Genomic DNA, 24,956 nt, shown 5'->3' on the forward strand with positions numbered 1-24,956 from the left:
AACAAAGACCTTTTGAGAAGGTCTGGGTCTCGATCAGAGCAAAGTGGGTATAAAGTTTGTAACTGGTAGACTCCATGCCAGTCCTCCTATAGGCATTTGCAGTACAGATGGAGGCCATTTGACATAATTGACAATTTGACAGATTTGGCATAATCCTGACCCTGAGCATATTGAAATAGGGTGGTGGTCAGACAATTATGATTAAATAGATTCAGTTAAGGGGCCTATGTGGCTTGAAGGATTTATTGAGATTTATTGTGACTCTCCATTCATATGTCCTACACTGAGCCCACCATGTTGGCCTAGATATGGACCAGGTCTGCTTAGAATCACACTCTGTGTTTGGCCCCAACCTATTTGAAAGGCAGCTCCAAAAGCTTGGTCAAGAATTTTAGAACTTAATTTAGACATCGTTGCAACAATTTAATGGCCTTATAATTGTGACAATTTAAACAAATTGGAAACCCACACCTAGAGTTGAGTCCTCTGCTAAATTAGTCAGACCTTTCTTCTGACTCCTAAATTGTTGGCCTTAGTCAGAACTTTTTTCTTTAAGTCATCTGTGGTAATTAATGGTCATCCCTAATCATCCATGAGAAATAGATGGTGGGTTGTCTTCCTGAGGTGCTGCTCTCCAGTCTATGTGGTGGAAATATGCCCACAGTACTGTTGGGTGTGTGTAACCCAGTGAAGATGAAGGATTAGCCAATATAGTCAAGTTGGTTCGTGAGTTAGGGGAAAACGTGGAGGTGGTGATGTTCTCGCATGTCTTCTTCCCAGTGTAGGATTTGAGTCTTGGGTCTTTGTTGTCAAAGAAGTTCTGGCATGTCACTGCAGTCAATGGTACTCACTTCTCCTCTTGTGTGCCCAATGTGGAAGGAATAATTATTTATGACGATAGCTAACATGTCAACCAAGATAGCTGCATTATGGTGTTGAACTTGGGGCTCTTGTAGCACAGTGGCAATGTCCCTACCTCAGAGCCAGGAGGCCTAGGTTCAAGCCCTACCTGCTCCAGAGGTGTTTAATAACATCTATGTACAGGTTGTTTATAACTTTTGTACTCCATCACACTCCTGCCTTGAGCCTTATAATTGGTGGACAGGCACCACGTAGTCAGGAGGTGAGTTACTCTCTGCAGAACTCGCAGGCTTAGTCCTACATTTATAGGTGCAGTGGTTTATCCAGTCCTGTTCTGTCAATGGTGGACCTCAGGATGCTGATGGCAGGGGATTCACTGTTGGAAATGCCATTGATTGCATGCAAAGATGTTTGAATTCTTTCTTTGTGCAGATTGTAAGGGTCTGACACTTGAATAGTACAACATTACTTATCACTTAAAAGTCCAAGCTGAAATGATGTCCAGGTCTTGCTGCAAGCTTATTTTAATACATATTTTAATGAGTTGTGAATAAATAGAACGTTGTGTAATTGTCAGTGAACATGACTGATTCTGATATTATGATGAAGAGAATGTAATTCTTGACACAATCAAATATAGCTGGATCTAAGATACGGTATGTCAAATGTTTGCAGTGACCTTTTGAGGCTGAGGTGATAGACCTCTGACAACCTCACCATTTTCCTTTGTGCTACATATGATTCCAACCAGTGGAGAGTTTTCATTGTTTTTCATTAATCTCAATTTTTCGTGGGCTCCTTTTATACCATATTCAATCAAAAGCTTAACTCACGCCATGCTTGAAATGCATATGAACCAATTTTCTTTTTCAAAGTTTGAGCCTAAGCAGCAGGTCCTTAAAGGAGATGTTAGAAATGCTTAGAACAGTGGATAATAGGAGGAAGAAGTGATAAGAAGCTGGAAGTATGTTTGATATGCATTTGTGGCACAAAGAAAACTAAAATACCAAATCATATAAAAGCCAGTGGAAGGATCAGAAAATACAAAACTAAATAGAAGTTGCAAGTGTTTATGGAAGATTGGCATCCTTACTACAAATTAACTACATGAACAGCATTGGGAGTTACAAACTTACATAGAAACCCAAAGCATACGAAATATTGAAGTACTTAGGAACCATGCCATAGGAAGTATATATTGGCCTTAGAGTACAACATAGATTTACCAGAATGATACTTGGAGAGATTATACAAATTAGACTCAAATACTTTAGAATTTAGAAGGTTAAGGGGAGACCTGATTGAAGTATTCAAGCTGTTAATGGGAAAAGACAGGGTAGATAAAGATAAACTAGTTCCACTGGTTGGGGATTCTAGAACTGGAGACATAGTCTAAAAAAATTAGGGCCAAGCTGTTCAGCACTTCTACACAGAAAAGGTGGTCGAGGTTTGAAAAATTCCCACAAATGGCAATTGATGTTGGATCAATTGTTAATTTTAAATCTGAGAGTTTTTTTTTGTTAAGTGAAGGTATTAGGGGATAAGAGCTAAAGGCAGGTATATGGAATTAAGCCACAGATCAGCCTTTAATGTCAAAACAGGCTTGAGGGGCTGAGCAGTCTATTTCTGTTCCTATGTTCTTATCACAAGCTTTGAACACTTGGCTGTTTTGTAATGACAAACTGTTTCATTCTCTACATTTTAAATTTAAAAAACCGTGTAAACTGCATACAAATTAAATCACCCTGAAGTAGGAAACATGATGATAACATCTGTTGGATTCTGTGAACGATCCTTTAGTCAGAGAATGCATAGAATCTGCATTGTTTTTGTGTTGAATCTTTGACAGTTTTTCTAGAGGGTCTGTCAACAAAGATTTCTCCAAACTGTGCTGTGCATGTTTATTTATAGGCGTTGGCATCTGACATGTATTGAAAAACTCAATAAATAAAACCTTTCCTGCCTAAAGACGTAACAACATAAACTTCTTTTGATTTATTTTTAGGGTAATATTGGGCCTGCAGCATTTTGGCTCCTATTGTTCCTGCTGAAACATCCAGAAGCAATGTCTGCAGTCCAAGAAGAAGTCAAGAAAATCTACTGCAATTGTGTAATGTCTACTATTAGTCAGCAAGTTCTTGACAATACTCCAATTTTCGGTATATTTTTACTTAAAATATGGTTTTATTCGTTTCACAATTATGAAAAGTTAATAACCAATTATTGCTACAGTTTTTGAAAATAATGGGATTGTCTCCTACCCAAATTGCAATTCTAGGACCCAACTGTATCAATTTCTGTTTGAATCTCTTGAATCTCTGATTTGGAATTAGGCGATTTTCAGTTTTATCAGAGATTTATTTCCTGACGTGATATGTATTTTTTTCCCTTAAAGTAACTAAATTTGTCAAATTAAGTACATTGACTTTTCCACATTCCCTTATTGAAATGTATTTTTATCAATGTGCAAGTGTTGAGGATCTAGCAAGTCTACATTGGATATTACTGTTAGATGCATGAGACCCATATTTAGGGAAGCATTGGTGCAAATATTGTCCTCAGATCAATATAAAAGTAATTATTATGTAAGTAATGTTAGGCCAATAGTGATTCATTTTGATTATGTTCAACTCCTCTTTTAGAATAAACACAGTCAAACTACATTGGAACCCGAGGATACAGTGACTGAATGACCTCATTCACAGTCCTTTGACTGTATCACTTGGTTTTGAAGCTAGTCATGATTGCTGGATGAAATAATTCTCTTTGCTTTAGTTGAAAGAGTCCTCCTTAAACAGTTTAAGTATGTGAGCAACAAGTGCCAGATGGGTATAATGTGATGAAATGTGAGATTGTGTACAACTTAGTAAACAACTCTGTCAGTAAGAACAGAAAATCCAAATTTTCAGAACTTTTTTGGAAAAGGCTTGAATCTTTTAGATGTTGATGTTCAGAGACACTTAGGTTCACTTACACAAGGAAAGCAGAAATTTAGAATTCAGGGACAGTAAGCAATTAGGAAGATAAATTACATGTCGGTCTTTTTTGCAAGGAGATTGGAATACAAAAAATCCGAAAGAATACCTCAGTTTACATAGATTTTCATAAGACTACACCTGAAGTACTGTGGCCAGTTTTTGGTTTCCCTGTCCAAGAAAGGATAAAGTTGCTTTGAAGGCTGAGGCTCACTAGGCTGTCCCTGGTATGAGAAGCTGTTCTCTGATGAGGGGCTGAGTAAATTGCATCTGTATTCTCTGGAGTTCAGAAGAATAAGCATGATCTAACTAAAATATATAAGATTCTGAAAAGTCTTGACAGGCAGACACTGAAAGGTTGTTTTCCCTTACTGGGTAATTGAAAACACAAGAGTACAGTTCTCAGGATAAGTTGTCGATCATTTATAACTGAGATTAAGAGAAATCATGTGATTCAGTGTTATGAATTTTTGTTGCCATTCTGTACCCTAGCAGTTTGTGAATGCTTGATCATTGATTATACTCAAGGCTGAGATAGATCTTTGGTCTCTCAGAAAATTAGAGGAATATGTAGAGCAGAGAGTTAAGTGGATTTGAAGCATGATCACATTGAATTAAGGAGAAGGGTCAAGGAACCAAATGTTCTACACTTTCTGATATTCCTTGCCTGTCTTAAGTTTACATTAAATATGTTCCAGCTGTCACTAGTTAACTACTTTCTGGGATCAACATAATTAATACAATGTGGAAAGAAAGGTTTGACAAATTCAGAGAGTCAGCTTAAAGAGGAAAAAGCAAAGACATAGTATGGGAAGAGACAGACAGCTAATGTGAAAGAGAATCCAAAGCTTTTTGATGGTATAGAAATGATAAAAGAGTCGTAAAACGACTGGGTGAATTAGCAACCTAAAAAGGGAATTGCACATGGAGACAGAGCACATGGCTGAGGTATTGAATGAATACTTCAACCAAAGGAAAAGGTACTTCCAAAATCATAATGAGTAGAGATATTGGACAGGCTAACAATTAAGAAATAGAGTCACGAGAAAGGTTGACTGTACTAATAGCTAATGAGTCACCAAGACAGGATGGATTGGCATTTGAAGGTACTGAGGGAAGTAAGGTTACAAATTTCAGGGGTAATATTCATAATCTTCCTTAGATTAATGCGTTGTGTAGGAAGACTGAAGGATTGCAAATGTTATGCATTTGATCAAAAAAGGGAGTAAATAGAACCCCAGAAGCTACAGGACCATCAGTCTAATTTTGATGAAGGGAAAGCTTTAGAAAGAATAGTCCAGGGCAAAATTAATAGTCACTTGGAAAAGTTTGAATTAATAAATTAAAACCAGCATGGATTTGTTAAAGGAAAATCATGTTTAATTGACATGATTGAACTTTTTGGTGACAGTAACGAAGCGAGCCAATGTGGGTCATACAGTTGATATGGTGCAGGATCAAAAATATTTGAACTTCTAAATGTTATTTGATAAAGTGCCACATTACAGGCTTACCAGCTTGAAGTTATGGAATAAAAGGAACAATGGCAACATTAATACAAAGTTAGGTCAGGCATCAGAAATAGAGCGGTCTTGAACAGTGGATTTCTGGATTGGAGAAGGGTACTCACTAGGGTTTCCTAGGGATTAGTATTGAGATTTCTGCTTTTCTTGATATATAAATTAATGGCATTTACTTGGATGTATGATGTACAATTTTGAAACTGTCAGCTAATACAAAATTGGAAGTGTTATGAAATATGAGGAAAGATTGATTTCAAAAAGATAAATTCAGGCTCGAAGAATGGACAGATATAATTTAATACAGAGAGTATAAAGTGTATAAAGAACAAAGATAGGTAAACTAAATGTCACAATTCTAAAGGAGGTACAGCATCTGAGGTAAATGTGCACAGATCCTTGAAAGTGGCAGGGCAGCTAAAAAAAAAACTTTAACAGGCATAGGAGATCTGAAATTTATAAATAGCACTTTTAGGTACTTCATTCCCAGGTCAGGTACACAGATGATGGATATATCCCAGCCCCACAAACCTGACTATTAAAAATGGATGCCTGCACTTCCCATTTTTGGTTTGGTGTGGTGGTAGTGGTGGTTGGTGGGTGATTGGGGGGCATTGGCGAAGGTGCAGGGTGGAAATGGATTGGGCATGGTGCTCTCGTTTGAGATTCGAGCCAGTGACATGAGAGAAGCTGGTGCAGCAATCCATTCCTGAGCAGGCCGGCCGCACTCCTGATCTTTGGAGCTGCAACACTGCATTGATACCATCCCCAAAAAAATAGAAAATGTCAGGTTCACAGGTGGGACCTAGGATTTAGAACTTCCTCTGACATCACCGCAGAGAGGCTCTCTATTGTGGCAAAATTGGAGCCACAGTGTATAAAAACAAGGAAGCTATGATTATTCTTTGAACTACATTGTCACCACTAGAATATTTAGTACAGTGCTAAACACCACAATTTAGCAAGTTGCAAAAGCATTAGAGAGAGTCTAGAAAACATTTACAAGAATGGTCCCAGGGACAGGAAAGTTCACTAGATGGAGGGTGCAGATGCTGGGATTGTTCTTCTTAGAGGAAAGAAAGCTGAAATGAGATTGAATAGAGACGTTCAAAATATTGAGAAGATTAAATAGAGTGGATAGAGAGTAAATGTTTTCATTTGTGGAAGGGTTGAGATTTCATGACAGTGTAAAAATGACAATTAGTTTTCGACTGAAAAATTCAACAGAACAGTATGGGAAAACTCAAGGGATTAATTAATTTAATTTTTGAAAGTATGGTGACATTCCTTCTCTTTTGTTAACAGATAGTGTTTTAAATGAAACTCTGCGGCTGACAGCAGCACCATTTATTACTAGAGAAATTCTCCAGAGTATGTCGCTGCAGCTTGCAGATGGCAGAAAATATCACCTCCGCAAGGGAGACAGACTTGTTCTCTTTCCTTATTTAAGTCCCCAGATGGACCCAGAAATCTATGAAGATTCTGAGGTAAGTTAGATTCATTTGATGACATGTTTCATAAATAGTTGAGAAACTGCTCAAAATTGAAAATTCAAATGGTATAAATATCTCATTGAAATTAAATTAATGCAATGCCATTCTCTTTGTCCAGCTTGCAAGGGCTGTAGTTTAAAATCATTATATACCAAACAAAATTCTATTTTAAAAACTTGGCTTGGCCTTTGCTTTTAAAGTACCATTTTGGTTCAGTTACTGCAGAAAGCCTTTGGTTCAAGTTGCACTCCAGCAGTGACTTCAAAATCGAGGCTAATATCCAATTCAATACCAAGGAGATGTTGCACTGCGATAGATGGCATGCTGTGAATAAGGTTTTTAGATTAATTTAGCTCCTGGCTGGAAATCACAGCGATCAGCTTATTTAATCCTCCTGGTGGCATCATGAAATGCATCAACTTTAACCTCACTGTCCTATCAGACTTTGTTCACGCGTTGTTGGGGAGCCTGCAGACATTCTAAACATCAGGCATCAGGTAATGACAAACAGGGGCACTGATCATGCAGGGCCAGGCGATCCTGTAATAATAACAGGAAACTGTTAACTGATTGTTGGATTGATGGGCAGGCCTATATATTTGTTGTTTGGCTTGGCCAAATATTCCTGGTCACACGGGAGAAAGTAAAAAGCCCTCCCTCTTTACATGCCTAACCTGCTTTGGATTGACAAGGATATTTGGAAAAAACCTTAGCTAAAACTGGTCAAGACCTGGTAAATTCATTGGCATTATAAAAAAGGGTCTTCCTGACTTCAGCTGAATGCTTTTCATGTCTGCTCAAAGAAGCGGATTAAAATTAGGATTGTGGGGGAAGGAGATGAGTAAGTCACTATGAGCGTTTTAACAATTTACCTAACCAGTTTCCATCAGAAGGGTAGGCTTTAAATCTTTCGGCAGGAGTTATCCTCCTGGGGACAGTGTTCTGATTTCTGGTGGTATGACCAAGGAGAATACCAATGATTAAACATTTCTAAAGATTTGTTCCTGGGATTGGCAATGCTGGCAACGCCACATGTATTCCTCATCTGTAGTTCCCATGAGAAAGAGGTAATGCTTTCTCCTTGAATTGCTATAAACATTTTGATAATGATGCAGTCAGTCTGGTGGCAGGTGAGGAATTCCAGAATATTGACTTAGCAATGATGAAGGAACAGGGATATGTGTCTAAGTCACTTCAAGGTGATGCTCCCCACCACCCCTCCCCCCCACTCCCTGCTCCAAGGGTCTCGTCATTCTCAGTGATAAAAGTTACAGGGTAGCACTGCCACAGCATCTTGAAGATCACAAAATGTCTTTATTTTCTTTTACTGGAATATCAACTGAAAGCAAATCAAATTCAGACTTTATAAGGGCAGTGTCATATTCTCACTAATATCATTCATGGTGCTGTAATTAGCACTGTTATTTCTGGCATATTTACTGATGTCATTCCATCTGGGTGTCTCCTTTAGCTGGGAGGGCAGTCTCCTGACTGGCAATATTCTCTTACAGCATTTACAGCATAAAAAGATGGCATCCAGGAAGAACAACGTTGCTTCAAAGTTTCTCTCATAATTGCTTAATTTTTAGATTTATAACAAACCTGATGGAACCCAACTCGGTGACAGCTGTGACTAAACTACTTAGCAAATAATACTGAATGACCAGTGCCAAAAGTATTACAGTCTCCCAATACAGTGACTAGGATTAGAAACTTGACTGATGCTTCAGCATTAAAACGTATTGTTGACCCTGTCAATCATTACTAGTCAAACAGCAAAAACAAAAATGTAAAAATACATGGGTGCTGAGACGACAGCTTTAGCTTGCTATGTGACTTCATCTATAACCAAGATGACTTTGGCTGAAGGAATTTTAAAGCCAGTTCAAATACAAAGTTGTTAAAGATTTAGTACACCCATAACTGACTCTGCCATAGTATGTCTTATGAAGAATAGACAGGATTAAGATATAGACAAATCCATTAACCATAAGGAATTTCATAAATGATAGAAATTATATTTCTGTAATGAACATTAAAACAGGAGGTTACAGATCTGGAAATAATCATTAACATTTCATCTGGAACATCCCAAAATTTTGAAAATAGTACTTACATTTTTTTTAATTTCAAAAATATACTTCATTCATAAAAAGTCTTGTATACATACATAGTCACTAGAGAAGTTTGACTCTTACACAATCTTTACTTGTGTAGAGCAAACAAACCTAAGGCATTTCTTCCTTATACAAGTCTATATTTATGTACATTTGAGGCACTGGGAGGATCTGACAACTGAACAGACCCTGTTATACTTCAGCAGAAAGACCCTGGATGATGGTATTTTCCCACTGAGCCTTGACGGCAGCTGCCGCAAGCTTTAGTGGGTACTTATAATGTTATTTCTCTTGACCGTTAATCACTTCACTAATTAAATATTTATTCAGTGCCCTCCTTAAAAATGCTAACTGCCTTCGAAATAGGGGCGCATTAGGAGGCCACTAGCAAATATGATGTGGAGTTGCTGGTGTTGGACTGGGGTGGACAAAGTCAGAAGTCACACGACACCAGGCTATAGTCCAACAGGTTCATTTGAAATCACAAGCTTTCAGAGCGCAGCCCCTTCGTCAGGTGCAGTGAGAGAGCACAGCACGCAGACCCAGAGTTTATGGGCAGAGACATCAAGGGCAGAGAGGTTAAAAGATCATACAACTGATGTGAGTGGAGTGTCAGATGATAAGTCTCTGCAGGTGACCAAGAGTGTTAGATGGTGAGTAAAGTGTCAACAGCTGAATAATCAGCAAAGGGATGATTTATAATCTGATTAAGAGAGGAAGAGAGATAATTACAAAAAATTAAAAATAAGGTGGTGCTGGAGACAACTACATGACTGGAATAAGATGATAGGTATAAGAGTCGCATATTGAGGTGGTGGAAAGGTGTTTTCCAGGCTGGGTGTCTGTGACTAGTGGTGTTCCAAACTGGAACCTCTGCCGTTTGTGATATATAACACAATATATATGACTTAGATGAAAATGTAGATGGGTGGTTAAAAAGTTTGCAGACAATACAGAGATTGGTGGAGTTGTGGATAATGTAGAAAGTTGTCAAAGGATACAGCGGGATATAGATCAGTTGCAGATATGGGCAGCAAAATGGCAGATGGAGTTTAATCTGTGTAAGTGTGACGTGCTGTGAGGGAAATCAAATGTTAAGGAAAAGTATACAGTTAATGGCAGGACTGTGAACAGCATTGATGTACAGAAGGATGGCCACGCAAGTAGATAGGGTGGTAAAGAAGGCATATGGCATGCTTGCCTTTATTGGTCGTGGAATTGAGTACAAGAGTCAGGATGTCATGTTGCAATTTTATAAGACTTTGGTTAGGCCACACTTGGAGTGTTGCATTCAATTCTGGTCTCCACATTACAGGAAGGATGTGGAGGCTTTGGAGACGGTGCAGAAGAGGTTTACCAAAATGCTTCCTGGATTAGAGAGTATGAGCTATAAGCAGAGGCTACAAAGTCCATCTTGTTTTCGCTGGAGCCAAGGAAGGCTGAGGGAAACTTGACAGAAATCTATAAAATTATGAAATGCATAGATAGGGTTGACAGTCAGAGTCTTTTTCCCAGAATTAAAATGTCTAAAACTAGGGGGCATGCATTTAAGGTGAGAAAGGGAAAGTTTAAAGGAGATGTGAGAGGCAAGTTTTTACACAAACAGTGATAGGAATCTGGAATGTGCTTTCATGGGTGGTGGTGGAGACAGATACATTAGCGGCATTTAAGAGACTTTTAAGATAAGCACATGAATATGCAAGGAATGGAGGGATATGGAACGAGGGCAGGCAGAAGGGATTATTTTAATTTGGTGTCACGTTTGGCACAACATCGTGGGCCGAAGGGCCAATTCCTGTGCTGTTCTATGTTTATGAGCCTACTTTTGTCAAGATCTAGAATTATATATCACTTTATATATTTGTGCTTCTTTCTTATTCCCTAAAAGCAACTAACCCTGATTTGTTGTCATCCACCAATTTAGACAGCTTTGCTTTTATGCATTTGGCTGCACAGTTGGTTTGTGATGCAGAGTGATGCCAACAGATTAGATTCCCACACCATCTGAGGTTACAATGCAGAACTCTCCTGCTCAACCTCTCCCCTTGACTTGAGATGCGATTACCTTCAGGTTAAACCACCACCAGTCATCTCTCTCTAATGAGAGAGCAGCCTGTGGATGAATAGGATTTGGAGACTTTGCTTTTACGTTATTTCTGCAGACTTTAATGTTCTCAGAAGCAACATATATGCCACTTTTTGTTATACAGCTGACCTTTCCCTTGTGTCGCCAATTTTCAGAGGCTTGTTTTCTATTCTACACCCTCCCCCTAAATTCTGGACAATTTAATACTGTCGAGCCATTAGAATTATAAAATTTTAAATATGTCACATTCACAGCATTTCTTTTGTCAACAAACTCTGTAATATTCTCAAAGGAGGCAAAGAAAATTTGTTCAGCATTTGTTTTCCATACTGTCCTTCTAATGCTCACCATTGCATTTTGGCACCAGTGAACATAGGAAACAAGAAACACAGGATCAGGAGGAGGCCATTCAGCTCCTTGAGCCTGTTCCACCATTCAATGAGATCATGGCTGATCTGTGGCCTTACTCCATTTATCTACTTTTGGCCCTTATTCCCTAATACCTTTGCTTAACAAAATATTATATATCTCAGATTTAAAATTAACAACTGATCCAGTATCCACTGCGGTTTGTGGAAGAGAGTTCCAAACATCTACAGCTCTTTGTGTGTAGAAGCACTTCCTAATATCTCTCCTGAACAGTCTGGCCCTCATTCTCAGATAATGCCCCCTAGTTCTAGAATCTCCAAGCAGTGGAAATAGTTTACCTTTATCTACTTTGTCTTTTCCTGTTAATGTCTTGAAGGCTTCAATCACATCACCCCTTAATGTTCTAAAATCTGGAGAAAACAGGGCTAATTTGTGTATTCTATCCTCATAACTTATCCTTGAAGTCCAGGTAACATTCTTGTAAAAACATGTTGTGCTCCCTCCATGGTGGAGGTGCTCAGATCAGCTCACAGTACACCAGGGTGTAACAGGGTGGCATCTAACCAGGGTTTTGTATAACTGCAGCATAACCTCTGCATCCTTGTAATACAGTCCTCTAGATATAAATGCCAACATTCCATTAGCTTTCTTGACTATTTTCAGCATTTGTTCATGACATAGTAAAGATGTGTGCATCTGAACCCCCCAAATCTCTTTGGACATCCCCTATATTAACTTCATAATATCTAGAAAGTACCCTGGTTGTAAAATGGTCCAGAAAGGGTCTTCCCTTTGTCACTTTTTGAGATTAATGTTTATTTAAATGTTTTACAATCATCAGATATTATTCCAAAATCTAACAATTAATAGAAGACAGGAACTTGATTTTATTCGTTCTTTTCTTTAAGTGGTTATGTATAAAGTTGTTTCAGGCCGATGTCATGTTCACTTCTGCATATCCCTCATGTCCCTGAGTGTAATTCTTCAGTGCGTATGAATGACTTGGAAGTGGACAGAGGGGATAATGTATAATGGTATCAAAACCAAAATACGGTATTTTTGATCACAGGGTCACTGATGCGATAGCTTTTAACCAACAGCCAATTCATGTTTGTGAAGGAATTGTGTTACTATCAGTTACTATTAGTCTCCAAGATATATGGTTTTAATTATGATGTTTTTTCATTGACCTTACAGAAATTTAAATATGATCGATTTTTGAACCCAGATGGAACAAGAAAAACAGTTTTCTTCAAGGGTGGAAAACAGCTGAAGTACTACAACATGCCTTGGGGTGCAGGAACCAATGTTTGTATTGGACAATCTTTAGCAACAAATAGCCTAAAAGTGTAAGTGTCTTTCAGATTCATTGTATGTAGTATACATTATTTTCCTGTAAACAACAAGTATTTCCATACAATTTGTCTTACAAGGTTGTAACTACAGAAGCTCACAAAAAAACTAATGTATCATGAGTGACAAGAAAGTCAGCAAAGCCATCAAACTGGAATGTCATACATTGCTGCTGTCTTGTTATTTTGCCAAATTTGATGAATTCTCCCTAGAATTGTCCCGAAAAATCCATCAGTCATCTGCTGAATGAATGTCCATATTGCAGAAGCCCTCTTGTGGTTATTGTGTTACAGCTCACTCAGGGAGTCTAATTACTGTGGTAACATGCATGTTTACATCCATGTGGTATTTGCAGCTATGGAAATTTATGGTAGAGGCACCACATTTCTTTCCGTGGCATGGTTGATCGGGAATCTCTCCTGCTATTATCAACAGCCAATGATGTATGTTGGAGGATTTGCAGGCTGATAGGCCAGCTGTTTGGCTGACTTATGAATGCATCTTCCATGGCCATCAAGGTTAAATGTGGGATTTAAACCTAGGTCACTTGACTTGGACATAGGAATACATCACAAGATCTCTCAGAAAACTCCATAGCCACCTGAAATGGCCTAGTGTCATATTGGCTTCATCACCTTCATCACACAGACAGAGCAATGCATGGAAATGACTTTTCTTGTATATCAATTTGAATTGCATTGTTGCCTGTCTCATCTCAGATAAGTTTGTCTTTTTTGAACTGGAGTGTTCGATGATGCAGACAAATGCCTGGAATTTCCACAGGGGGTTTTCAATGTAACTCCTGGAGGAACAGCACAAATAGTTAAAACTAGTTGTTCAGACATTTTCCGGGATTTCTGCTGGACTTCTGAATTTGTGGCAGTAAATGAAAAGTCTGCAAAATTTCTCCCCAAAGTATTCTGTCTGATGGTAGTTAAAAACTTCTGTAATCCATCCCGTTCATCTTGAAGTGGTCATTTCCAGTTGTTTATTCAGTATCCAGATTTTTCTATCCACCCAGCTGAAACATAAATCATGCTGACTAAGAATTCTGGAATTCTCACAACTGTTTCAATTTTGGGCAGCATTAACTAGCACAGCTTAAAGGTGTGAGTGGTCAGCCTGTTTGTAGCGTCCCACCTTTGCCAGCTCCATTACAGAGCTGGGCAATTCAAAATATACTCCACCTGAGTTTTGATGGAGCTGTGTCTGTTCTGTCAGGAGATGTGGCTAACAGTACCTCAGAGAATTCATGACCCATTGGGGAACCCAGGTATTGAGTGAAAAATCAAAATAAGAACACTCAAATTCCTTTTGTAAAGTATTTCCTCTCTTACCTTCTGATAATGCTATTGATCAATCACAGCCACTCATATCATTAATGTCAAAAATATTTGAATTCACTTCAAGCCTCTTAACCTTGAATAAATAAACAGATGACAAAAAAAGCACTATTACAAAATATTGAAGATTCTAATCAAACAAATCAATGCCTCATGGTTATAAAAGCCAATTATCTCAGTCCCAGGGTATTGCTGCAGCAGTTGGTCAGAGTTGGGTCCTAACCAGCTTCATCAATGATCTATAAGGTTAGAAGTTGGGATGTTCAGATTGTTGCACTAAATTCAATAACCATTTGCAATTCATCAGATTCCAAAACATTCTGTGTCCATATGCAGTAAGATCTGGACAACATTAAGACTTGGGTTAATAGCTGACATGAAATATTCATGCCATACAATGACCACCTCCATCAAGAGATAATAAAACAAAGTCCCTTTGACATTCAATGGTGTTACTGGCAGTGTTAATGCCCATAGGTTGTCATTGACCAGAAACTGAACTGGACCAGCAGTATAAATACTGTGGCTACAAGAGATTAGCAACTGAAAATTTCCTAGAGGTGGTAATACACCTCCTGATTCCCTAAATCTTTTCCACCGTCTACAAGAAACATCTCAGCAGTATGATAGAATACTCTCCATTTGCCTGGATGGCAGTATGCTCCTGCAACTTTCAGGAAGCTTGATGCCACTGAGGACAAGATAACTTGTTTGATCAGAACCCAACCCACCACCCCAAACCTTCACTCCCACCACTAATGACACAATGGCAGCAGTGTGTGTTGAGTACAAAATGAACTGCAGCAGGGCAAGGGCGGAAGACATATGACAATACCTTCACGTGTAAGTTCTCCTCCAAGCCAGACAGTGTCCTGATACGGAACAATATCTCCATTCCTTCACTGGATCAAAATCCTGGAATACCTTCCCAACCGCAACTTGGCCATAACTGCACTGGATGGGCTGCAACAGTTCAAGAAGACGACTCACTAGCACTTTCTCAGGGACAGTTAGAGATGAACAATAAATACTGGCTTTGCTGGTGAAGCCTATATCCTATGAAAGAATAAAAAGTAAATGGAGGTAGACTTTTCTAGCCTTCCTGGCTTGCCATCCACCCATGTCCGTCACCAATTCAGATCTGCCTCCAGAAGCACTGGACCTGACTCCTCCTCATCCCATCCTTCATGAAATGAGATGATAGAGGATGGACCTTCATTAAAGGAGATGCAATTTCACAGTCAGGAATTCTCTCAGCTCTTGCTGCCCATCTCCTTCACAAAAATCCAGCCTTCTATATTAGAACAATACCTTAAACTATGTACACAGCATCTGTATCACTCACTTAACAACTGTCATTGAAAGTAACTGAAATTATTTGTATATTTTGTTTTATAGGTTTGTTTCTTTAATGCTAAATTGTTTTGATTTTCAACTTACTGATCCAAAGGCAGAAGTTCCAGCCTTTAACACAAGCAGATATGGATTTGGACTAATGCAGCCAGAAAATGATATCATGTTTCAGTATAAAGTCAAGATTGAATAACCCAAGGAACACAACACAACAGATATCACAATCTACAATTGTACACAAAGTTTTTATCATTTTGGAACTCTCATTTTTATTTCCTTGATGAAAATTGATCTCTTCCTGCAATTGTTTTCCTTTTAAGAAGAAAAGTTGATGGATAATGATGTTTTTAAATAAGGTATTTCTTACTAAAGTGTCATTAGAATTCAGGATGGAATCTCAGATGAGAAATGCACAACAAGATGATATGAAAATTTGTAAAGATAAGTGGTTGTGTAGAACTGGAAACAGTTATAACAAAACACTACTAAACTTTTTTAAATTATTCTTGTATTTTAATATTTAATGAAAAATAAAAAGTACAATATTGACAGTTTTGCTGTGAAATGGTCTGCAAAATTTCATAGAACACATACAATGCCACCCTATCTGTTGTTGTTGACTAATGCCACATGTCAGTTAACAGACCATTTCAAAGAACTTGCCCTTATGTCAAGGTTTAGATTTTATTTCAGTTTGGCTTGTAAATTTATTGAAATATTACCACTGAACCAGAAATAGTAAAATCTGAATTTATATAGCACCTTTTATAATCAAGGGACAATCCAAATTAGACTTTTTAACCAACAAAGTATTTTTGAAGTTATGTGGCCAAGGTCCCCTTAATGACTGGAAAGACAAGGACTTGTGTATTGAAGGATCAAACACAGAAGTCAGTCTGAAATATTGGTTCAGAAGATGTGTGACAACAGTAATGCCAATCCCATGTCTCATAAATCAAGAGACAACCCCTTAAAAATCAAGACATTTTGTTTATAAATCAGAAGATGCTTCTTTTTTCAAGAAAAAATCAAAATGGATTGACACATGATTTGTAAATCCTAATAGAGAATTGTTTAATTTGTAACAGGTAATATTTTAATAATCATTTAAGCTATTTACAACAATTGTATTGACATTATCAGAAAACTGTTTACAAAATTAAAAAGACAGAGTCAGAAGAGAAACCAATGACATTTTCTCAAGAAAAAGTGTTGGTTAGCAGAAACAGAATTTATTATACTAAATAGGTTTTCTGCAACCAAGAGGTCCGTTTTCATAGTCTCTGTGTGTTGAAAGTACATAAGGACAATGCAAACCTCCACGTCTCTGAAACTATCATCACTCTCACCCATCATTTGAGCAAAAGGCCTTGTTTGGTATGAGTTACAACTGATTCAAATAACAGTTGGCAAGAGCTTTTATTATTGAAGTATACTTTTTGTTTTTCTGCAGGAAAGCTTTTTTGTAATGTTTGAATCAGGAAACATCAGCTTTATGAGTTTTGTGAAATGACCTGCAAATGCAATTGGTAGTCCATGTTCTGTGATGACTTGGCAAAAAGTTTAGCAGTTGTCACTTTCTGCGTAAAGTCTGTGGTACTGAGCTAACAAAACCTGTTATTGACTGTGGCATTTTTGAGGCCAGAGCTCAGCTTACATGCTTGTAAGGTTACTTACTCTAGAATTACTAGAGCTGATGTCTTTAACACAAGTCAGCCAAAAATGCACGTGCATCTGAAAGTCTGATTTTTTTGTTACTGGTAGAAGTATATTAGTCCCCATTATTTTTACTCCTGTAGTAGCCTGCTTCCCTTTAACAACATGACTAATAAGAAACTGCATGTGACTCATTTGAGCAGGAAAAAACCTTGAAAATGCAATACAGAATTGTCAGAAAAGAAAACATAACTCCATGTAGTCTTCTGTGCAGAACTAATCAACCTATTTACCCCTTGGAAAAAATACCACAAAAATGTACACATTTAGGTAATAGCTGCACATGTCAAATTAAAAGAATCTTAAAAGAACTCCAACCCTCTATTTAAACCTGTGCCTTTAATTCCAATATCAACTTTTAAAGAACAGAATAGTCGGGTCATAATAAATTGTGTAGGGCACATACATAAAAACAGAATTAGAAATCAGTGAAGTACTGTCTTTAGCAAAAAAACCCTGCAAAATTGATAACGGGCATGTTAGTTCAATGTTATAGATTACCCAAAAAGTACATTCATATCAAGGTTCAAATTTTATGTCACAATATTCAAAGAAATAATAGCTAATTTTGGGAATGAACTAGTTTACATCTCCAACTTATCAGCCACATTTCAAGATGCATTGGAAAGCTGGAATCAAACTTTAAATACAATAATTAGAGCTGATTACCAATGATGTTCGAATGACTGGAATGAATTGTTACTATTTGCCAGTCAGGTGCTGCTAATAAGACTGCATGATTTGTCCTGTATACTGCTATTCATCATTTATATACATGATTTGGATATAAATATTGGTGTAGTTATTAAGTTTGCAGATGACACCAAAAGAGATGGTGTAGTGAACAGTGAAGAAGATTATCTCAGAGTACAATGGTTAATTGATCAGATGGGCCAATGGGCCAAGGAGTGGCAGATGGATTTTAATTTAGATAAAAATGGGATGTTGCATTTTGTTAAGGCAAACGAGGGCAGGACTTATATGGTTAACGATAGGGCCCTGGGGAATGTTGCAGAATAAAAAGACCCCGGCGTGGAGGTCCACTGTTCCTTGAAAGTGGAGTTGCAGGTAGTCAAGGTGGTGTAGAAGGCATTTGGCATGCTTGCCTTCGTTGGTCATATCATTGAGTTTGGTAGTTAGGACGTCATGTGGCAGCTGTACAGGACCTTGGTGAGGCCCACTTTTATAAATCTGCATGCAATTTTGGTCGCCCTTCTATCGGAAGGAGGTTAAACTTGAAAGGGTGCAGAAAAGATTTACAAGAATGTTGCCAGACTGGAGGGTTTGAGCTAAATGGTGAAGCTGAATAGCTTGTGTTTTTTTTTCCCTCGTGCATCGGAGACTGAGGGGTGACCTTATAGAGGTTTACAAAATCACGAGGGGCATGGATAGGATGAATAGCCAAGGGGGAGTCCAAAAATAGAGGGCATAGGTTTAAGGTGAGAGGAGAAATATTTAAAAAGGACCTGCGGAGTAACATTTTCATGCAGAGGGTGGTATGTATATGGAACAGGCTGCCAGAGGAAGTGGTGGAGGTGAGTATAATTACAACATTTAAAAGGCATCTGGAGAGATATATGAATAGGAAGGGTTTTGAGGGATATGGACCAAATCTTGACAAATGGGACTAGGTCAAATTGAGATGACTGGTCAGTGCAGACGAGTTGGACCAAAGGGTCTGTTTCTGTACTAGATGAATCTATGACTCTAACTAATAAATAAAGATGAGGTGAAAGGACTACTTACAGCAATTAAAGAAAATTTGATAAACTGAGGCTCACAGGTAACATTTCCATCTTATGGTACAAGTTTCACAGAGAAACTGACCAGAGCAAATGATTAACTGCATTTGAATGATGTTCAACAAACAATGAAAACTAGAGCAGATATCAAGTCCAAAGTTTGAACCTTGATTGACTAAGACAAGATGTTAGTATTGTTACCTGTCTCTAGGGTTCCATTAAAATCAAGGTTCACTGAGCTTAATCAAATCAAAAAGAAACTCAATGACCTAAAATTGTAGTGAGTATTCCAGAGAGGAGAAAAAATCAGTATGTTGTTTTAATATTTTAAAAAGATATCATGGCAGTCATGATAGTTTGGCAAAAAGTGTACTTAATGTGGTGAAAGAAGTAGGGAGTGAAATATCTGAAAAAAATGGAGAATGAATCTGAAATTGAAACTTCAAAGCTTACCTTCTAGCAAGCAGATTGGATAATGTAGAGTAGGCTAAAAGGTTAGAAAGCAGCATGTCTTATCATCCAGAAAAAATTTGAAGTAATTTACAAAGGCTGTACAGAATCATAAATGAATTTGTGGGAAGAGGCCAGGAAATAAATGTTTTTGTTATTTGTGAAAATAAGATGGGGGACGCATAACCTATCTATAAGAAAACACCCTTACAGGCTCAATCCAGAAAAAATACCTCATGTGAGGGAAGGAATTCAATTCATGATGAACAATGACATCACTGAACCAAATTACAGAAGCTGGAGTTTACCTATTGTGATCGTGCTGAAATCAGGTGGGTCACAAAGTCAAGGTTTTAACAATGGCGGCTTGGAGATTGGAGGATTGCACTGAACAAATTGGACACACGCAATTTGTCACAAAAAACAACTTGCTAAAAGAATTTTGGTGTGTCTTATTTACTGATAGAGCCAAAGAAATAGCAACATTGTAACATCGGATATGCATTAATAATGCAAAGTCAAGCCACTTGGAATGAAAAATGCACCGGCAATATTACAACAGTTAGCCAATAAAGTAATTAAAGGCATGCGTCACTGTGTTGTTTATATCAATAATTTGGTTGCTTTTAGCCAAATCTGGCCAGAACATTTCCACCATTTGACTGAAATGTTTGATTGACTACAACAAACCAGTTTGGTTATAATCCTGGCCAAGATTGAATTGGTTCAAGCAAAGATAGCTTGTTTGGGCTGCAATATGGGACAAGGCCAAAAAAAAAAACTGAAATTAAGGTGAATTTGAATTCTGTTGCCTGACGCAAAATGTGAAATCTTGTGTAAAGTAGGCATGAGTTGATTTTATTGCACGTTTGTCCCTAACGTCAGCGCTGTTGTTGCACCTTTAACAAATTTGTTGAAGAAAGGCAGAAATATTGAATGGATGCAATTTGTCAGAATGCCTTTTGAAACTTGAAAGCCGGTTTTATTCAGTCCAAGCAGTAAGAAGCCATTCAAACTTGCTGTTGGTGCCAGTGACATCGGAGTGCAGGGCCATTTAACTTCATGATTAACAAATGGGGATTGAACAGCTTGTCAGTTATTTTTCAAAGAAACTAATCACATGTTAGCAAAAATATTCAACTGTTGGAAAAAAAGACATCTAGTCTTGTGTTGGTTCTGTATCATTTTGAAATATACACCATGAACAATGTGGAAGAAACTGCTATTTATATGGATCATAATCCTTTGATTTTCCTGGAAAAAGTTTGGGAGAAGAACTTAATGATGTTCTTGATGGAGATTAATTTTCCAACTATAATTTTAAAATCATTCATGTTCCTGAAAAAGAAATGTTATAATAGATGCTCTATTGAGAGCATATACAAAGGAAACTGAGTGCTAGGGTGCCCATGACTTAGGTAAAATCTGTTTGCTACATAACTCATTGTATGTTTAATGTCCATATGTCACTACTGTTAATGTGACATAGAAAATGGTTTTAAGATAATTTTTAACGGGTAGTGAAAATGCCTATTAAAGATACATTTCCATTCTTCTTTGGATGGAGGTTTAAAGTAAAGTCTGTTTTCATATATGTACTAGTATCATTTATTTTAAAGATTAAATTTGGGACTAATAGCATATGGGTTAGTCTGCGTGCATGTAGGGGTCTAATGATTAACCTGTCAGTATTTCCAGAGCTGCTTTTTTTTAAAAAATAAGGCATGATTGAGAGATTTCCTGGTTTGGTAATATATTTGTTTTGGGTGAGTTTTACAAGTGGCCAAAGTAAATGTTGATGATCATTAGTTTGCTTTCAGTTTGAATGATCAGGAGTTGATTTTTTGTTTTGCTTAGGGCGACATCATATATCTGAAAGTGTTTTGGCTGCAGTTAGGGTTAGGGTTACTTTGAAGAAGCTCCAAAGAAAGTTAATTGTGTAAAATTAAGGGAAGGCTTGGCACAGTGGTATTATCACTGGACTGTTAATCCAGAGATCCAGATAATGTTCTGGGGACCTGGGTTTGAATCCCGCCATAGCAGATGGTGGAATTTGAATTCAATAAAATTTTGGGAATTAACAATCTAATGATGACCATTGTCAATTGTCAGAAAAACCCATCTGGTTCACTAATGTTTCCTGCAGGGAAGGAAAATGCCATCCTTACTTGGTCTGGCCTACATGTGACTCCAGACCCATAGCAATGTGGTTTAGTCTTAAATGCCCTCTGGGCAATTAGGGATGGGCAATAAATGCTGCCTAGCCAGCGATGCCCTCATCCTGTGAATGAATTTTTTAAAAAGTATCACCTGAATAAAAGAGATAGTTTTGATCTGTTACTAAAGAGGTTACCTTAGTGTAAGTATTTTAGTTTGGAATTTCCAGAACAGAAGTGTTTGCTTAGAACTCTGAAAGGGTTATTTGAAGCTCAGAAAGTCTAAACTTAGCCTGTGAACACTCAAAGAAGAGGCTATCAAACACTCAGGACTGGGAATGGAAAGAAATAGCTAAATTAAGCCTAGATGTGATAGAGAAAGTGTTCTCTCTGGTGTTTGAGTTTTATTAAAAAAAAGTTGCTGTTGGGATAAAAAGGATTAAATTTTACTGTGTTTCAAAATCTTTACAATTGTGTTAGCATAAATAGCTTGGTTTATTGTATTTTTTCTTCATTCTATTTTATCGTTAAAACAAGTTTTACCTGCTTTCATTCCAGTGAAAGACCACCTCATTAAATACCAAAAGACAAAATATGATCTATCAAGCCAGATTTAAGTCTTGGATCTGAATTAACCAGTAATAATGTCAGCTGGAGTTATAACAATATATATCAGGGACAGCAGGGGACCTAACACTAACCGGTGGGGAACCCTAGTATAAACCTGCCTCCAATCTGAAAAATGACTAGCAATAATACATTTCATTTCCTGTCACCCAGTCAATTTCATATTCATATTGTTATAATTCCTTTTATCAGATAAGCTCTAATTTTGCTGTTGCATGGGGAGAAACAAAAGCCGATGGAGCTGGAAAATATCCTTAATAAATATGCGCTTACTTGCTTCATATTAGTCTCTCCTGCAGTGCTGGTTCTCAGTCCAATAAATTATTCAGCATTTGCACCTTAATACATAATCTAAAATGTTCAAACTATAGACCTTACAAACCATTTATTAACTTCCCACTGCACAATATAAACGATTTAAAGAAAATGAATAAACCTTGTTTGAAGCTTCAAAGTGTTTAAACATCATGCTGACTTGGCCACTGGTAAACTGGTCAGTTTTGATTGTCTTTTGTAGGTGACCAATCTTTAATCACAGTATAGGTGTAAAATTTTAAAACTTCTGACAGGTTAATCATTTTGTGTGAATTGTCCCTATTGTGCAGTGAAACATAGTGTAATGTCCTGTTAGGAGTCGGTTAGCTAAGTTGGCTGGATGGCTGGTTTGTAATGCAGTGTGATACCAACAGCATGGGTTCAATTTCCATGCTGGTTGAGGTTACCATGAAAGACTTCCCTTCTCAACCTCTCCCCTTGCCTGAGTGTGGTGACTGTCAGGTCAAACCATCACCAGTCATATCTCTCTAATGTCGCCTTAATCGAGACTGGGCAGGGTGTCAATGTCACGTGGAGGTTGTTTTTAAGTTCGGTTTACTCTTCTTCCTCATATGGAAGCTACCTTTAGATCATTGTCCGACACAACCTAGGGACAGCTGTCCACTGACGGTGCAAATTTTGGAAAAAGCCTTAGCTCATTCGCAAGCAAGTGTGTGTGTTGAGAATAGAAATCACAAGATTTAAATGTCCCAGTGTAAGATTGTGAGGAATACTCAGAAATCACATTTCCTATGATAAGTTTGTTAGCATGTCTGCACATTAATGTTGGATGGAATATTTGGGCTTTTAATGTTTCCAGGATTATTACTCCCTATGGTACCTTATACACAAATTGGTTGCAGTATTTCTTACTTTCGAAAATGACTGATCATCTAAAATAATTAATTGACTTTTGATATTCTGAGGTCATGAATGGTGCTTTATAAATTCAAGTCTTCCATTTAACTAACATTATCATGTTCTTATTTCATACTACAATGACATGTATGTATTTACACAGAAGCACATATTTGTAACATGTATTATGTTAATACAGTGTTTTATTCAAAATATTTAAATGTATATTTTATGTTTGTTATTTTTGATACACTTCAGATAATTTATATAAATAAAGCAAATATTTTAACAGTAAAAGTGTGTGGGCTTGGATTCAGGGGGGTTGCTAAAGTTGGTGGAAATGCCCACATATCTGGAGACCAGCTCCTACATGAATACTTCCAGATTTAACACAAATGTTTAGCAATGCACATGTATAACTTCCTCTGAAGAGGTAGATTACTGGTTCCTGACATTGAAATGAGGGGTTTTGAACAAGTCTTTGAAATGGGATTTAATTTAAATATGACATGCGTGGGTTCTCAAGCTTCCTGAACCTGATCATTGAAATCATGTGAGTGATTAAAAGTCAAGCATCAACAAATACTGGACATCAATAAATACTTGGTGTTCACAGCAGCTTCCTCGATATTCATTTGGAAAGGATTTTTTGAATACCCTTGTTGAGAAACTACTGCATACATTTTTAAGATATTGAGACTTGAGATCAGGATAGGTGTTGTCATGGCTGGTTCATTTGACTTTGGGCAATGTATAAAGAAAGAGTTTAATGAATATGCAGATGGGCTTAAAAGTTGTGTCGTTATGGAACTGACTTCCAGAGTTGTGTAATAGAGACCGTAAAAGACTGGAACAAGGGCATCTCAAAGAGTGGAGGTTTGCTGCCTTACCATTATGCATAAATTGTCAATAAATATTATTTAAAGAAACTTTGAGGTTTAGTCTGAGTTTCTAGAAAGAATAGAGGAACCCATATTAAAACACAAAGAGCAAATGACTGTCAGCAGCAATAATTGTCTACTATGGATAAACCTGTGGGCAATGAGCAGAGAGGAGGATCAGCAAAAAGAAGAACAGCGGCAGACAGAACACCAGCAGAGAGATCAAGAACGCATTATAAGGTGCACGAGCAGATATTCATCTTACTTGACACTTCTCAGAACAGCAGTGCTTTCAGTGATAGTAGGAACGTTATCCAGATCTACACCTTGTTATCTCAGTGCTTTCAGTGACTGAGTTTGCACATCATGTGGTGGCAGACATCTAGTTCTACAATGATAATGACATTGTTGTTCGGTGACAGAATGAAGATAGAGGTAGGGGAATCATAATTATTGTATTTGAGAAATGTTACTGTTGAAGAACATGGTGCGTGTGAAAGGTGATAGTTTTTTGGTACTCCAGTTAATATATATACTGTCAAGAGATACTGTGTTTATCATACGTTGCTATATGAAACAAATTATTTTGATGTAGGAAAAAAATGAACCTTCCATGGTGCAGTGAAGAAAAGGTGAACCTAGGAGGTCATATTAATGATGGAGACAACAAGGTGCAGGGCTGGATGAACACAGTAGGCCAAGCAGCATCATAGGAGCAGAGAGGCTGACGTTTCGGGCCTA

At 37.6% G+C, this 24,956-nt stretch overlaps 1 protein-coding gene across 1 annotated transcript in view; it reads left to right on the forward strand.

The window, feature by feature from the left end:
- The window catches only part of ptgis (prostaglandin I2 (prostacyclin) synthase), a 72,599-nt gene extending 56,582 nt beyond the window's left edge, over window positions 1-16,017 (forward strand). Inside the window, exons 7-10 of the mRNA XM_048608375.1 lie at window positions 2,867-3,020; window positions 6,662-6,843; window positions 12,619-12,770; window positions 15,516-16,017. Of these exons, the coding sequence (XP_048464332.1) occupies window positions 2,867-3,020; window positions 6,662-6,843; window positions 12,619-12,770; window positions 15,516-15,663 (636 nt within the window). The 3' untranslated portion in view covers window positions 15,664-16,017. The remainder of the gene's footprint in view (window positions 1-2,866; window positions 3,021-6,661; window positions 6,844-12,618; window positions 12,771-15,515) is intronic.
- The last annotated feature ends 8,939 nt before the right edge of the window (window positions 16,018-24,956 follow it).

The sequence above is a fragment of the Rhincodon typus genome, chromosome 19 (assembly GCF_021869965.1).
Source record: "Rhincodon typus isolate 14 chromosome 19, sRhiTyp1.1, whole genome shotgun sequence".
NCBI lineage: Eukaryota > Metazoa > Chordata > Chondrichthyes > Orectolobiformes > Rhincodontidae > Rhincodon > Rhincodon typus.